This window comes from Copidosoma floridanum, unplaced genomic scaffold, assembly GCF_036245765.1.
Source record: "Copidosoma floridanum isolate Cflo_tuat_1 unplaced genomic scaffold, Cflo_Japanese_pri ptg000013l, whole genome shotgun sequence".
Classification (NCBI taxonomy): Eukaryota; Metazoa; Arthropoda; class Insecta; order Hymenoptera; family Encyrtidae; genus Copidosoma; species Copidosoma floridanum.
This window is the reverse complement of record NW_028321890.1, coordinates 27,177,057-27,194,992: the sequence shown is the minus strand read 5'-3', so window position 1 is coordinate 27,194,992 and position 17,936 is coordinate 27,177,057. Positions and strand designations below refer to the sequence as shown.

The window sequence follows — 17,936 nt, the reverse complement described above, 5'->3', positions numbered from 1 at the left end:
AAATACTTATTTAGAAAAAAAATCAAGAAAAGAGTGCAAAATTTGAAGCAATTTATTAAATAGTACTCAAAGTATTTTTATTATTTTAATAAATTTTTACGTAACCGTTACATTTTTTGTACTTAAAACGCGACGCCGTTGAGTTTTTATTTCATAATCGTCGTTCTGTAAATGTATCAACTTTTCAAAATATTACATAAATTAATTAAATTTAATATCTTTATAGAAGAGGATGATTTTGCAATAGACAAAAAAAACAAATTCAAAGAGTATGATTAAATATTTGAAATTAGTCTGTAATGGTTAATGACCAACAAATTTAGTTTGAATTGACAATCTTGCTTTATTTTTCATATCTGTGAATTTACAATAATTTTTCAACATTAATTCGTACTTACAAATAAAAAAAATAGAGACGAATTAATAGAACAAACAAGATAACTGTTGCAGTAGTAACAAAATTTTACAATTATTCATAATTTTTTCATACATGCCTCTACGGACACTTTAATAAATACATCACATTTGTTAATACTTTCTGTTTAACCTTTATATTAAAAGATTTAAACTAACACAAAGCAGTTACTTGTAAGTAAGAATATCTATAACAAGTGCCGAATATTTACTGAATAATTATTTTTGCACAGCAATTGTTGTCTGAATGGAATTCCGTGCAATTTCACACTATAAAGTTGAAAAATAAATTTTTTACTTTGAATCGAATTCAAACAAAAATGGAAAACACAATTCATCATATTGATATCTGTAATTTACAGTGAGTTATCTGTTTCTCTTGAACCTTACTGCAATATCCTTAAGAAGAGTCTGAATTTACGCCCTGTATATATAAACCTTTTTTTTACTCTTATTTATTTTACATAGCCATTAAGAGCACGATAACGATTAACGCTGTACAAGCTACTATTTACATTGTTATTATTATCATAGACTAAATGCAGTACATACCGCTCGCAAAAGAGACTCAATTTCTTACAACTAAATGTTTTACGTTTAAAAATATCCATCCCGAAAGAAATGATCACTGAAGTTTCAATGATAATTGTGCGACGACATTAATAATGTCATAAATTATAACGCAATGATACTTGATAATTTGTTGATAAAATTTTATCACCTATTACAATGTCTCAATTTTAAAAACATGTGTATTTGAGAAACAAAAAAATATCTTTCATAGTTAAAAATTATAAAGCTTTGATGACAATAATATACAGTATGAATTTGTGCGCAAATTTAATACTATTGTGGGAATTGATTTCAACTTGAACCGTGTCATCGTTCACTTAGAAAGCGTATGTGTTTCAAATTTAAAAAAGAGGACTAGACAACATGTCCTAATAAAATTTAAAAATAAAAAATTGCTAAAAAATTGTGCGAACGATTTCGTAACATGCCTATAACTATCGAGAATTTTCCGAAGCATCAAGAGATAAATCTATTATGTCCATCTCCCGGTCGCCTGTTTTCTCAATTTTCTAAAAACAACATCCGACGCTCTTGGATAACGCTTATACAATACAGTGTAACGCTCATTAAACTAGACCATCTTTTGTGCAAGAAGATGAATTAAATTCTTGGTATTATGTACTTGCATTGCACAATACAGTTCTTTATACATACTTTTTACATCATCTCGAATTTCCTACAACTTTACAACGATAAAAAAAAGGTAAAAAATGGCAAAGGTTTAGTTGTACGTCAAAAAAAAAAAAAAAATTATTCAATACAAGGAAATACTTTGTTGGTAAGTGGTTACAAGTAGTTTGTCGTTTGTATTGCACACTAGACTCCGTTAACTCACTAGAACACAGATTCCATTAGGTAATACGTGGGTTAAATCATATAAATGATTCTGCCTTATTGTTTCGCCGTTTTAGTTCCGTTTCTAATTGTCATCACATAACGGCAGGCTTATAAAATATACTCTAGGAACTATAGTAACTGATGCATGCCTTCGTACACACGCTAATGAAAATTCCTTTAAAACATTACGTTATGAACACTCTGATCATTTAGATATTTTTATTGTAGTATACGAGTTTTCTGGACTTGACTTTACTTAATGGTTTTATCAAATCATTTCGTCAGCTTCATGTTCGTACTATATTTATTATTATTTTTTTTTTTTGCGATGAGGTATACCTTCAAATGCATGCAATGAGGATGGATTAAAAAAAATGTAAAAGTAAGTCACGATACTCATCACTCAGTGTATCAAAAATGTATAAACATATCAAGTTTTTTCGTATTCAGAGGATTGAAAACATGAAATTTTTTTTGTGTCGTATTTAAAGTTTCTTTGTCGTTTTTTACTTTGATTATTCGGGGGATTCAATGCGTACAACATTTTTGTGCTCGTTAAAAGTTCACAGACTCTATATTGAGCTTTAGTTATTGTTTCCTGGTTATTTTGGCGTAACAATTTTCATCGTCCATGCACTAGGTACGATACATCATAGAAAACGAGTTTATTCAACTCATAGTCCCAAACATTATCTGATAAATCATATTTTCCGTTTCAGTTGAACACCCAAAGTACTTACTTAAATTTTCCTAATAAATATTTGATGGACCTTCTTTTGTTTTTCTCAAGTGATTTTATTTGTACATCCGCGATTATTTTCTGGCATAAACGAAGAATCTCAACTCAAAACGAAATATCTACTGGACAGTCTTTTCCGTAAGAAACACTGCTTTCAATTGCATAGTGGTTTTTATTTTTTATTAAATATTCTAAATATTTTCGAACTCTGAGAACTCATTAGTCCGACAAATATCACGAGTTTCAACGAGTCTGATGAATTATCAGTTCTCAAAAATGTATAGAATATGCTTTGAAAACGGGCCACTCTCAGAAAGAGGGTACACTATAGAAAAGAAAAAAAATTAAAACACAGGCCAGTCCAACACCGCGTCACGCGCATACGACATTTGGCAACGAGAGCTCGACCCTAACGAGACTCGCACGCTCAGCTCCACTACGCCTGGATCTCGAATCCCACCGCGTCATCGAGCAGCGACGAGGAGGAGTGGTTGGCCGACCGCTATCGGTAATCATCGGCCGCGCGCGTGCTGGTCCCGTTAGCGTGAAGCCGCTCTCAGGTGTTCCTGAGGTGCTCGAGCTCGCGCCAGGAGTCGGTCGCGCAGACGCCCTCGCCGCGCCACCACTCATTGACGTCCTTGTAATACTTGCGGGTGCGCTGGTCGTCATGCAGCATGGCGCACACCCGGCACCAGAAGTACGTGTTGATGAACTCGCCGGTGCCCTTCCAGTGGAAGTACGAGTTGTACAGGTCGTCGTCTTTGTCGAGCCGGTGCAGGTACTGGGCGAGCTCGCGCGGTGACTCGAACTCGTCCACGTGGATGTACGAGCGGTACGGGGCACTTCGGGCGTAATCCGTCGGGTGGGCGCCCATTACGATCGGCAGGATGTTGTGCCTACAACAGATTAGTTTTTGTATCAATCCTCTATGTTTTATTCAATAGGATAGCGTGATTTCTGCAGTTTGTACAGGTACAGCAGCAAAAAGTATTTTTCAGTAGAAAACCATAGGAATGGTCAGACATCGTGAACAAAAGTATCAAGGCCTCGGCCAATTGTTCGACAACAACTTTATCTCCTTCTAAGGGTTTGCATCCACGGATGTTTCAATACTTGTTGAATAGAATAGCGTGATTGCTGCAGTTTGTGCAGGTACACCGACAAAAAGTATTTTTCAGTAGAAAACCGTAGGAATGGTCAGACATCGTGAATACGAGTATCAAGGCCTCGGCCAATCGTTCTTTGTTTTTTTCTTAGGGTATATATCCACGCATTTTTCAGTACTTGTTGAATAGAATAGCGTGATTACTGCAGTTTATGTAGGTACACCGGCAAAAAATATGTTTCAGTAGAAAACCGTTGGAATGGTCAGACATCCTGAATACGAGTATCAAGGCCTCGGCCAATCGTTTGGCAATAACTTTATCTCCGTCTATGGAATTGTATTCACGAATTTTTCAATACTTTAACTAATTGTTTATGCAACACTGAAGTTTTACAAATAAATATTATGTATAAATAATATTATGTAAAAAACCGGAAAAAAAAAAATTTAATTTTCCTATTTATTCAGTACTATAATTTATTCAGGCTCGAAAACAGGTATCTTTAGTGAGTTATTTATAGAAATAATCTATAGCCTATTGTTTTTTTATCTCTTATACTCGTGGCCGGTAATGCAGATTTACTAGGACGCGATACATAAAAAAAACTCAAGCTTTTGCTACGAATAGAAACCTGTTGTATCAGAAAAAAAATTAAACAGCCGATCGATAACGCGTAAAATTAAAAAAAAAAATGCACGAGAAAGAGAGAGAGAGAAAAAAAAAAGAAACTCACCCTAAACCATTGACGAAAAACTTCTCCGTGATGTAGTCCCGGCAGTTTGAATTTTCAAAGGCGAGGTAAAACTTGTAGTCGTTGTCGAGCATGTCGAAGCAAGCCTGCGACTGAGACCTCGAGCACCTCAAAGTGCCGCAAGCCCCGTAAATGTCCACTTGAATGTGCTTGGCTAGCTCTTTGGCGTACTGCATGCGCTGATTGCGGGGATGGCAATTCGAGACGAACCACGCGACCTACATTCAAAGGAGAAAATCACCGTAATCGCCGTATCGTGTACGATTTGACGAGCATCTATTCACGGAAAATCTTAGAACATTTGAGTGTGTCGTTAATTCTTGACACGCCTTACCTTCCTCGTTTTGTTGGCAGCGTAATTGAAATTGCTCACTATCTGAGTGACCTTTGGATTGTAGTATTGCCATCGTTCGTAGGGCGCGACGATGTCACTGTCTCGACGATAAGTGGCAGTCCAATTGACTAGAGCGTTTTTGACGCTTTGCGTGTGGTAGGGACATTCCAAAAAGTACAACATCCACACCTGCGCACGATAAAATTTATTTTTACAGTTACTCTCTATTTCAGTTACGCGTAAGAATATGCGTGTATGTATCGAGGCACGTATAATCATTTGTTGATAAGAAAAGTAGTTCAGTTATAAAAGTGACGTGCTTCAAATATTAACGACGCTATTATTTTCAGTATGTCTATACCAACAAAGCAATTACAATGCACACAAGTTTGCTGGAAAAAAAAAAGTTTTGGGGTGTAAAATTTTTGTACACCCGTCTAATTAAAAATTTGCCATAGAAAAGCAATAGAAAAACAACGCACGATGATTTAAACAAAAGTTTACTGTGGTACACTTGATTGTAAGCAGACTAACAACAGTTAACGTTAGTTTTATGTAAGCAATTTAACCATTATAATTGCAGACCATGTACAAACATTTTTATGTGTCTTAAGCGATTATGACAATAAAAACTATAATGTTAAATTAAATTTTCTGTATTGTACCAAATAAAATATTAGCAACGTAGCATACAAAAAATGTATCTTTCCGATGTAAAAATTTTAATTAATTCGTTGTAATGTTAATCCCAAGTAGTAAAAAAATACAAATTGACTTAATGACATATAATTCACTTTGGATCATCTAAATATAGCAAAATGAATATAATATAAATGGAAAATTTGCAGCAACTGTTAGTTAGCGATTTTTTTCTTGATCATACAGAAAAATTAAAGCAAACATTAATAATGATTTTTTCCAAAAAAATTAGCAGTAAGAGGTTGTGAAATACGAAAATGTATCAGACATGATATACTGCATTCCTGTATTTTTTTTTGCACCAATTCTTTCAGTTGTCAGTCATTTGACTCAGTTGATTGTGAATATAGATGAAATCGATCATTAAACGCGTGTTAAAAATGGCACGATGCTATTAGTTAATGCATGGCTATGTGAGGGTTGACAGTCCGTATATTATAATACAATCAACACTAGTTCACCTGATTGGGTTTTCTCTTGCCGATGTGCGTCACATAATCCTTAAATAGTATCAAATCCGCGTCGTTGGGATTATCCCGGGTTATCGTGCAAGTGTTAACCGGACAGCCCTGCTGGAAGAATACGTCGGGACCACTTTTCGCCTCGTTCATGCCGTGTGGTATGTAAATTCTCTTGAACCTTATGTCCGCGTTTGATTTGTTGTATCCCGGTGGCATGAACATCAGCTGGAAATGTCAAAGAAGCAATTTAGAACAAAAAAAAAAACAAAAAAATTCCAATCCCCAATAAATAATTCATCCACACGCGGATAGTGTATACGAGGACGCGTGTACTTATGGACTGTGTAGGTATGAGGGTGAGCTAATGTTGAAAATTCACCTGATTCGTCACGCGATCATCGATCCGACTTTCTTCGGGCCAGATGACCGCGACCCTCCTGCCTGTGCGCTTAAACACCGGCGCCGGCCGTGGTCGCACTTGTCCGCCTGTCATGTACCAGGGTCGTTTCGACGGCTCCCTCAGCTCTACCGCTCCACCGATGGCGTTTGACGCTCCCGTGGTATTTGATATCTGTGAGATTAACAATAATATTATTTTTATGGTTGAACATTCATTTCTTTTTTTTTTTTTTTTTTTTTTCGGCAAGTAAGTACTTCTATCACTGCCTGATGATGCATTCGCCTATAATTCATTAAAAATGTATAGTTGCATGATGTAGAACGTGTACAAAAAGTGTGTGAGCTATGGAGTAGAAATATCAGCGTATAGTTGCTGCGTTATCGATGCACTTGTCGGTTTTTTTTTTTTTTTTTTTTTTTTTTTTTTTGTAAGCTATTAAAATTTAAAGTAACATTGGCACGGTGGAAATAAGAAATTTTTGTTCGTGATAAATAAATAAAAAGTGTATTAGCGTATTTTTGTTTGGATAGTAGCGTTTCCAAATTTGGCATTTTAAAAAAATTTTAAGCACGGAAAAGAATAGTGTGAGAAATCAGTGCTTATAACAGTGTTTTTTTTTAAACCCGTAATGCGTTGCGTAAGGATATAAAGGAAAACGTTTAATGTGAAGTAAAAAAAAAAAAAGGGTCACGTTTACATTGTGCAGAGCATGAAATTCAAATATTTGGCGAAGAAGGGGGTGCACTCGAGGCAGAACTAAATTAACTATTCATGAAAATTAAAGACAAAATAGGCACACAATCATGAAAAGTCGACGAAACGTGAAACAAAGGTTTTCATATCGCACCGAGGAACAGATGGTCCCTCATACATAGTCCACCGTCAGGATATTACTATTCACAACTCGTGCACGATTAAATATGTTCTCTCTTTATTTTATCTCACAACCAGTTATTTAAAAATTGTAAAATATCTCAGAGAAATCTAGTATGCGGAGATATGTGATTTTCATGATGCAATAAAAACTTAACTTGAAAGCTCTGTTTTAGTGTGTGGGTGAGGGGTCACTTGAGGAAGGGTTGAGCTTGGGTGCGTGCTTTGCTGCAGTGCTACTTTTTGCCGTAGTTTGTTCCGTTACAGCTCGTATATACTACTCAGTCTGTGTCAATGTATGCGCGGTATCTTCACGACGGACCTACTATCATCACTATATATAGCAGCGCAAAAGCACAGCAGCTACTTTATACTTGTGCAAGGAACCCTCAGCGTAGCATTGTTTTACTTCTTACTTTGGTCAGACTGGCAACTCGGTTTTTAAATGTTTAATGTGCAATATGGCGCGTAAATTATTTCGCTCTGTTATTAAATTCATACTTGAATATTTCATCACTTCGAGGCAAAAGTTGTTGGTTGGTGTTTCAAAATTTTAAATAAAAAATTCTGGCACAAATATTTTTTTACACAAATTTTTGCTAAAAATGTTTTGTATTGCATTATGTACGATGAAAAAAAAACAAACACAGTGTTTATAAACATTTTTCCAGAAAAAACGAATTAAAAATAAAAAAAAAATAAAAAAAAAACAATTTAGAAACATTGTGAGTTATAATGCATGAAACATTTTTTCAACTAAACAAACGCACTTTAAGGAGAAAAAAAAATAGTTCTGTCAAATTGTTTAAATTCATGAATGTATTGTGTTCAGGTGTGCAAAGTACAAAGATAAAATGTAATGATAATTTTACGATAAACATTGCCAACTGATTTGTTATACTTTATTATGTTCCAGACACATGCAGAAAAAATTTTTCCTCCATAACCCGCGATAGCTTATGCAAAGTCTGTGTAACACTATTTTTACCTTATCTTGACAAAAATGAAAGGCCTAATCTACTATTGTTTTTCCACGTCATCCACAATCTTGTTATCTAATAAAATGTATCAATCATTTATGTATGGAATACATAACAGAAGTATCGATAAGTGATTAAAAAAATATTTATGAAACTTTACTATGTCAAGAAATGATATCAATATTAATTCTTGGCGTGCAGCAGAGTAAAGAAAGTATTATTTCAAATATTTAAAAAATTTGCTATAAAAAAGTCTGTTTATGAAAATAATTATTTTTTATTATCATTATCAATCCACTATTTTAAAATTATGAATTGTCCGACGAGTGTCAAATATAAAATCCATTCTACGTCAAGAAACTTTGGGAAGGTAAAAATGAGACTCAAATTTGCAGAGCCTTGTTTTACGAAAGTAAATTTCCTTTCTCGCGAGCAACTTTGACGTTGCTCGTAGACGATAGCGCTAAAAGTTCCAATAACATTCGCACGAAGTTTCCGGCACGAAGCAAGGGGCTATATATATATATATAAAACATCATCTTCGAAGTTTCGAGACTAAAGTTACTTTAGAATGAAATACTTGTTAATTTTTTTATTTATTTATTTATTTTTATTTTTAAGCAAGTAAAATTATTTGGTCAAAGTTTATATACCCTTGAATACTACTTCTCTTGTGCCTCATTCGGTAGTTGATTAAAAATTCCTGATGCTAAATTACAAACGGTGAGATAATTATTATTGATCTAGAGTAAGTATTACATTGCATATCAAAAGTACTAACAATCAAAAGTAAAACAATTTAGTAACAGTACAGGTACTTGTATCTTGGAAAAGCTGTGACTCTACCTTGCCTAGCGTGCTCACGATGTGTGATAAATACTTTATATTACGATCAATTTTCTAAAAGCGTACAAAAAAAAGAAGATTTTTTTTTTTTAAGACAACTCTTAATTTTAAAAAGTCAGTGTATTATGCTTCTAATGAAAAGAAAAATTTAATTATTCATTATTATTCGAATAAGCGACTAAAAAGGCGTATGGATGCTTGTGTACATATAATACATTATATACATACTCATATAGAAACCTGAAGGAATAAAGGTATGACACATCATTTTTTAAGTTAAAAATGTACAATCGGTATATTTCTCACGTAAAAAAAATACTATTGTTGCATCAGTAGTAAAGTAATTTGTAATTGTATTACATGTATAGCATTTCGTATCCACAGTCGTTAGGTTCATTCTTTTGGCATTTTAATTGTTAATGGAAAAAGGAACCATCTAGATTTTTTTTTAAAAAAAGCATAGAAGTTTATTTAATTAAATGTCACCGTAAGAAAAATAACTGACATTAAGTTTTTCGCCCTTTTTTTCTATTATTTTTTAAATGTTAACTTCCCACATATATTTTTAATTCTAATATTGAAAGATGTTACTGAACTTGTACGCGTTTTTGTCACTTCATGATTTTAACATGTAGTAACGTAATCATTTCCCTGATTCGATTCATCGGTATACAATCCTAATTCTACCACTAATTTTAATATGAATTTATATTAACTTCGAATCTAATACTAGATAGATTTCTATTTATACATTTTTTATTTTCGGCTAAGGAGTAAAATAATTTTAAAAATTGTACAGGTGTCACGCTCGTATTTAAAGGTGCAGCTCAAAACTCAAATATTTTCAATTTTTCGACCATCTGTCGGCTGATTGCTCTAGAGTCTTGTTTGCTCTCACTATACCTGCCATTCCTCTTTGTTCTACAAATGATAACGTCAATTGGGTAACTCAATGTTTTGTTAACGTCGAACGTTGCTGTACATATAGATTATACATTAGCTACCAATTGGCAAACGTCCTTGACAGTCGCTAACTGACGAAAGTCATGTGTTACGTCTGTCTGTAATAATAATTGTATTTTGAACCACTGAATGAATTTCGTTAATTAATTTCAAATTTTTAATTTAATGTTGTTGAATATTGTAATTTTAACGTAAAATTAAAATATCGATTGTTATGGAGTTTCAAACGATGAGAATTAGAATAACGTTCCATAAATATAAATTAGAATAACTTTGATGGATGAAAAAATACAATTTCAATCATGATTCACGTGATTGTATTCCATGCTAGATATATAACGCGATATCATATCAAACGTTGAGATTCACGTGATTATGTGACAGTAGTTAACTATCTTAAAACAATGCAATAAAAAAAAACTTAACCGATCAGTACTTTCTAATAAGAAAAATAAAGATTTTCTCACGTTCTACCATTTACGAATGGTATGAAGAGTAGTACGAAATAACAAAAAAGGTGGGATCAATACGTTTCATATACTTTTGAACCTTGAACGATCAAAATCGGCCGAGGGGGTATTGAGATACGACTGCTTCTAAATACACAGGTGGCAGAACGTTTACATAATAAAACGCGCTTTTAGACGAATCATTTTGTTTATAACCGATCAAACGCTTCATTTACAATCACGCGATTAAGTTTTGCGTTCGCGATACTATGATATTAAAAAAAAAAATACGTTCAAGCTCCCAACCACCGACGTCAGTTGTTGATCCTGACGTGTGACTGATGGTACACCTGCAAACACGTTTCTGTTCTAAAATTCAAGCCAAACCTCATTATTTTTTACGAACACGTAGGCAAAGGCACGAAATAAAACCGAAGCTTATTCTCAGCTCGAAAATCCCGATAAAAACTTTTTCCATCAAAGAAAAGTACTTTTCTTTTTTAACTTAAAAAACGTGAGCTACTACCTTTTCCACCCCCTCGTTGTAGGCATTTATATAGGTACGCACAAACGAGACACAGGACGCGCATCGATAAACGTGTCTACAGTAAACGAGACGCCCAGTATAATCTCATTTTCCCGCTACAAGTAATTAATAATTTGCCTCTAGGACGAAATAACGTATAGGGACGGGGGTAAGGGATACCCAGTGCTCCTGCGCTTGGCGCCAGTCGAACGGATACAAGTCGTAGGGCATCTTTCTCAGTCTCGCTCGACGCCTCGCTTTCCTCCTCTTCCTCGTCGTCGTCGTCGTCATCGTAGTCGCTGCTGTTGTCGTCGCCATCGACCATCCGATTATTCCCGACAACTCTCTTATCTGCGAAATTCGCAACATGAAAACTCGATCTCTACTCTCGGTATAGACTATTGCGCACCACAGCTTCTATCGACCCGACTGGATTCATCGAAATGAAGAAAAAAAAAAAAAAAAAAAAAATGGGGTTGGAAGAGGGTAATGCGATGGAGCGCCTCGATAAGCATACATGTACCCTGTAATCGAGCGCGTTGACCTTTCACGCTGTAAGTTGTACACCTACATTAACACCCCCGACTTAAGGGACGTATTTATGATTTATGTGGTTCCTCCTCGGCGTGGTATTGATTATCGGATGTTTAAATATGATAAATAAGTAGTGAGTCATGTGCATGTATAGTAAACCTATACGTGTGTCATTCGTAACGAGAAGTAAATGAGCATCAGTTCCAAGATTCACGAGTGATATCGTTGGCTTAACGACACGCGTTCCTATACTTGAATGTAGGTGAAGTAACAGTCTAATTAACGCACTTTGCCATTGTTCTCGTTAAAAAGTCATTAAGGTACCAAGCGTATCACCGATACACATTTGCGTCATTGAGCAACCGAGTTAGATTTCGACGATATTTCGATGCACTTTGTCTCCCAAAATCATACGCGTCACCTATATTGATTATTAGCGTATATGTTTGCAACATGCCCGTAAAAAGTATCCACGATATGTAAATTTAACATTTCCCAAATTTCGCGGACACGAAGCGAAATAAATTTAGAAAAAAAAATCCGGGACGGTATCCCCATGTCGCGAGGGAGCTTGCAAGCTTGAACGGCGTGACGAGCCTTTACAGCGCTGCACGAAAGTTAAAACACAATTGATACCCAATGCAAATAAGTATAGGTTGCATAGCGTTGGAGAGATAACATTGGAATATAGTAAACTGAGGTGCCCCATGTTACGCGTGTCGGTAACAAACATCGTTACAGCGCAAACAACATTGATTCGTGAGCACATAAATATTATATTATATTATGCCTATACGTACAAACAACGTGAGAAACACAACAATGTATAATACATAATATGCGACATGGGGTATATGTACGTGTGATAAAGTGTATGGATAGAGGGGACTAACCTTGGCGGTGTCTCCGGGGGATCCTCGGGCAGTTTGCGTCTGTTCCCCGGGTCGAGTGACGGCGGCGTGCCACATTTCCATCTGGCGCACGTTGACGAGGACGAGCAGAGTGCCGGTGAAACAGACGGCGTAGAGGAAGCATCGCTTGACCGACACGCGAGGACGAGCCATGCCGCATCGAGCTTTTTATGCTCTTTTTTCTTGTTTTTTTTTTTTTTTTTTTTTTTTCTTCGTTTTTTGTTTTTTGTTTCAGCGCAAGCACACCAGTGTCAAGAGTAGCCGAGACCCGACTCCGTAGCTTTTCACCGCGTCACTGCTCCGATAAGAGTGATGGCTGCGGTTGCGATCGGCCGCCACCACCACCGCCGCCACTTTGTTGCCGACGACAAATGACCGGCTCCTCGTTTCTTGCCGGCCTCGCTGCCGTGCCGACATCCGGCCGATGCTGACTTGCTGGAGGTGTACGATATTTTAATGGCAATAATCTTGCGTGGGAGGGTGCGAGTACCGCGGTGTGTTTAAGGGGGGCTTCACGGGGTGGTAGTGACTTATCTTTGATGGATTTTGTCGGGGAAGCCGATAGTATGGGGTTAGGCTGTGACTCGATGGTTATTGTGTACATGTAATACACCCATACACGTGGGTCAAGGATTACGTACAGGTAAGTGAACACGTGTATATGAATATACATGTCATGTGAGGATTTTTTTTTTCATTCTATTTAAATTTAACTTACTGACTAGTTTGACTTATGGTGTTGGGCGCGCTATTGTTTCATGGATTTTTTTTTAATACTTTTTTTCCCAAACAAAGCGAATTTTTTTTTTTTTTTCTTTTTATTTTTACTGTAACTCTATTTTTTCGGAATTCGTTTTTTAATTTACATTCCACAGCACTGTATTAGCTGGAAAAAAAATTTCGTTGAGCCCTGTATTGTAATAACAGTAATCAAAAATAAAAAAAAAAAACAAATTCTCACGCATCAACAATTTATTGAATTTTCATCAAACATTTACACGCCCAAGTTAGTTAACCACCCACATATAGGTTCAGACGACAAATCGAGGATCGATGGCAACTATAGGTGATAAATGAATTTTTATGCCCCATTGAATGGCGTGACTAATTTATTGTTAAAATTAATTCTTTAATAACAATGCTCCTCGATCGATCCCACCTAATACCATATGCACACCCATAACCATACACTGCACAGCTGTACACGAGCGTAAAGTCGATTAGTGTAAATATAGACACGTGCTCGCGACTGTGACGTGTGTATTATACATATACGTATCAGCTATCTTATCGGTTGCATTTAAACAGCCAAGGACTCGTGAATTATGACACATACGCCTACTCGACGCGCACTTGTATAATACATGTATACGTATACCTTTGCAAGCGCGGTGGTATAGTGATAATCAAAGCAGCTGACGATGGGGAAAAAAAAAAATACTCGCGCGTTCAGTGACACCAGCTTTACGATAAACTTTATTTTCGTTCGGATCGAATGTCCCATACTGTTTACACGCGATACTTTGTCGCGACGCGTTTTTTGAAAGCGCGTCCCATAAGCAGAATTTAATTTTCCCGAGCCACAGGTTGTAACCGACCGCGTCGCGGTTGCGTGGAATTAGCGAGCGAGCTGCTGTCTTTTTGGGACGTTTAATAGGTATTGCCGATTCGGAAAAACGTAGATGCGTATCGATTGGAACATTTAAATTTTAACCAACTACTCGAAGGAACAGTTGGTATAGGCACAGAGGCGTAGTAAGGAGGGATGCGTTATTCATGTGACGTGAAAAAGCCAGTGATGAATTAACGATCGACTTTGCAATTGAAACAATATTTGCAGACTGTAGGGTACGTCACTTTTCGATCAATCGATCCCTGACAGGTGCTTGTCCGGGATGGATCTGCCAATGTAATTATAAATCGGCACCAGTAGACGCACCTGACCTGGTTAAAAGGCTTTTGAGCACAGCTATTTTGATAATTAATCAATATGTATAAAAAAAAATGATCGCTTCGATCAATGGCAAGTAAACGTGTGTTTACTCGGCTCTCTAATGTTCGACTCCTAATGCCAAAGTCAATCAACATAATACGTGGTACATAAGCTCATTAGCGATGATGGTAATAATTAGTGACGAAATTACAGTGTGGCTGTACAAAGTTGACGACGAGGGCACAGGGTATAATTGATGCACTGCTATTCAAATAAAAAATCAAGTGAAGAGTCATATAAAAACCGAGGCATTTGCTCGTAAGCGCGCACACCTACTTCATAAAATCATCGCTAGACTCGAATAATAACCTTTCGAGTTGCAAGTTTTTTCCAAGTCAAAGAAAAAAAAAAAAAAAAAAAAAGTGTCTGGCATGCACGGTCTCTGTTGTATCTCTGTCTCCCGGACGGATTCGATTGAATAATACACCATCGGCACACGAGGTGGTATAAAAAAGAGCAAACTAATAAAAAAGGAATGGAAATGCTGTGCCGTAAACCAAGCCGCGTCAGGTGCTTTGAAAAAATGTGCAAGGCAAGCAGCTTGGCTCTGCTCGATTGTTTTATTTACGCCTTTGGCTAATGGACTTTTCCAGTTTAATGTTTCTCCGACGTTCCCGAGGTACTATCGCTGTTCTGTAGTGCTCGCCACGTACTAAACAGGAAAGAAAGCGTTCGATTGCGAAGATATACACGGTCGTGGTTTAGTCGCTTGTTTGGCGAGGGCTGCTTCGAACCCGATTCAGCGCAATCAGGTACTATCGATTATTCGTCACGTGCCTGTACGGATGGTGCAGCGATTGAAAATCAGTGGCTACTTTGACTGGAAATAACACCACTTCGTTGGATGTTTGTTTTTCCTACTAATAAATTGGCGTTGGCGATGCTTTTGTTCGTGTTATTTATCCATTCTCCGAATGTGCAAGTCAATTGTTGATCCGTGGCTCATCGTATATGAAACGTGTACGGAGCAAATATATGTGTACCCCTCTCCCTTTACTCCCTCAAACTTTGCTAACTGTAATATATAACGTTGCACCGTGAACATGCGACCCAACTGTTATGTATCGGTATATTATAATCCTATACTCCGCATTATACATTCATTGCTCGGCACAACAACAACGAGCTTTTGATCCGCTTGGGTTTTTCGTGTACTTTCGAATATCGAATATTCAAATATTTTCAAAGCTTGGACAAACAATTTTTTAAATTGAAATCTTAGGTAAGGGATCGAAGTGTTTTTTTTTTTTTTTTTTTTTTTTTTGACAAGCGATTTTTCTCTTTCTCAACCGCAAAGAGCTAACGTTGGAAAAAACAAACAAGCGCCCGAGCAATCTTACTCGCTACTTTTTTGCTCTCCCAGAGCCTTTCAACGTGTCCTTCGAGAGCCGCTGTATTATGCAAGATCTGTGGGAATAAGAAACTCGGCCGCGACTCGTGCAAAAAAAATTCGTTTCCAAAAACCGACGCTTGACGAACTACCCTCGCTGCGAACTTTGCAGGTATACCTGCCCACCCCAAAGCCCGACGTAATCGGATATCCTCAGAGACACGTCGCGCGGCATCCCCTTTCACATACGTCGAACTCAAAAATCCCACTCCATCCAAAAATCTCGGAGCTAAAACCATTTTGTTCCCCCGAGGAGCGCGCACCCCATTGTCAGCCCACGCGCCTCGTGCCCGTGTATACAGCATATGCACCCTTCGGAGAAAAACACCCTCGAAAAACCAAAAGAAAAAAAAATAAAGCTCGCTATGGTGCACCGATACGAGGGGGAAAAACAAAGCGCGGCGGGAGGGAGGGAAAGGGGAGAAATAAAAAAAGAAGAAGAAGCTCTTACCTGCGGGGCGGACGGGCCCTATCTGTCCCTCGCGACTGACATCGGCAGCATCAGCCGAGGGGATGAAGTGCCAGACGTGTACACGTATGTACACGCGGAAGCGATATTGTTACACCGGTGTCAGGCTGGTACACACCGCAGACAGTTCGTACGATGAGTCACGTATCATAACGCAACACAGGGTACAGTAACCCGCGCGCAGGCATCGGCTTAGGTAACACACGAGGGCGCAGCGCATCACGCCCAACCGCTTCTCGCGCAAGGATTGCACACGGAGGAAGGAAGGAAGTTGTGCTCCTCGACATCCAGGTTTGTGTTGCCACGTGACGGAGGATTCCTTCAAAGGGTGACAGTTCACGTGTTCTCCATGACAGCTGAGGGAGGTAGGGTTAGGGGGAGGGGGGGGCTCACTGTTACCCCGATGCAATGGTCAAACGGAGGCACACACGCGGAAGGGCACAAAAGGTGTGGATCCCGGTGGCCCCGTGTATCCACCGCCACGCTTCCCGCGCCTCTGACGCTCGCGCCTGCAAACTCCCTCGCTCCTTCTCGGCGCGTGGCCGTGTGTGTGTGTGCTTCGAGCCCGAGGGTAGGGGCTGCACCGCCACGGGAAAATCCATAAACGCCGCGTCTGCGCGATATATACCACTGCGGCTCACTGTCCGTGTGTGGTGGTGGAAGGGGGGGGAGGGGGTAGCTGTGTAGGTGTACTTACATCCTGCATGCCCTTCCCTTGGTAGCACCTTGGTGTTGTTGCACAATAAGGGCTGCAGCTCCCGTAAACCGACTACTGCTTGTACACGTACACGCGACGCGCGTTTATTTGTTGACTCGATGGGTGATGCGTCGCACGTTACCATAAGAAAGGGGTGGCGCGGTGATGCATTTTTCCGCGAGTCTTCCTTAACTCTGACTCTTACTACTGATTTTTCGTACACCTGCACAGCCAGTGTCACCTATTGTCTCTCTCTCTTTGTTAAATGATGATGATAATAATAACGAGAGTTGAGAGGATGTGATCGATTTTAGAAAATATATCTATGAAGGAATGGGACATTGGAACTTCCGTGTATAGTTACGGGAGACGAATTTGACGGGGGGAAGGGGTTCGGCTCGGCGTTAAGGACGACACCGGCGAGACGAGTCGAGGGAATAGGGGCTGGTTTTTCTGAACGAGGGGGAAAAGTCTCGTTGCTCTCGAGCTTACCCTCCCCCCCTTTTTTTTCTTTGTCGTACATATCGTGCGCGAGTTGGGGATGCATTGTGCACTTGGGCTGCTGATTTTTCCGGAGTTGCTTGTCGCGAGGGTGGATTTGCTGATATATTAAACCGTGGGGGGCTTAAATTGCGTCTGACGAATAAGGACGCTGCGATGTGTCTGCAATTTGTTTGCCTGTAGACAATTGTACTAGTGAATTTTTTTTTTTTTTTTTTGTTGTTACCATCAATTAAATTAAAGTTGCTTAATGGGTATCACAGTTGTTAAGCATTGACGGTATGTGGCTGTTTTGATTCGCGTGCATGATTATTTATAAGATTTTATGGCTTTTTTTTTTTTTTTCTTTTAGCAAAAACCAATGGAATAATGAGTTAAGAGAAAAGGGGGAAGGGTAGCGAGGTCAAGGGGTGCGTGCAAAAATCACAAAAGCGTACGATTTCTTTGCACACTCGTCTGGCACTTCTTGTGGATGCACTGCTCTTTGACA

General features: G+C 38.2%; 1 protein-coding gene across 2 annotated transcripts; it reads right to left on the bottom strand.

Annotated features, from left to right (window-relative positions):
* Window positions 1–2,127: 2,127 nt before the first annotated feature.
* Window positions 2,128–16,718, bottom strand: FucTA (glycoprotein 3-alpha-L-fucosyltransferase A). Of its 2 annotated transcripts, XM_089591323.1 has the most exons (7): window positions 16,231–16,718; window positions 12,379–12,831; window positions 6,294–6,485; window positions 5,915–6,139; window positions 4,755–4,943; window positions 4,403–4,638; window positions 2,128–3,459 (listed from the first exon to the last, which is right to left on the bottom strand). In XM_089591323.1, the coding sequence occupies exons 2-7, from the start codon at window positions 12,547–12,549 to the stop codon at window positions 3,120–3,122; spliced, it is 1,353 nt and encodes a 450-aa protein (XP_089447449.1). In that variant the 5' UTR covers window positions 12,550–12,831; window positions 16,231–16,718; the 3' UTR covers window positions 2,128–3,119. The 2 variants fall into 2 exon arrangements, with proteins under 2 accessions (XP_089447449.1, XP_089447450.1); XM_089591324.1 differs by lacking the exons at window positions 12,379–12,831; window positions 16,231–16,718 and adding an exon at window positions 11,132–11,209.
* Window positions 16,719–17,936: the final 1,218 nt, after the last annotated feature.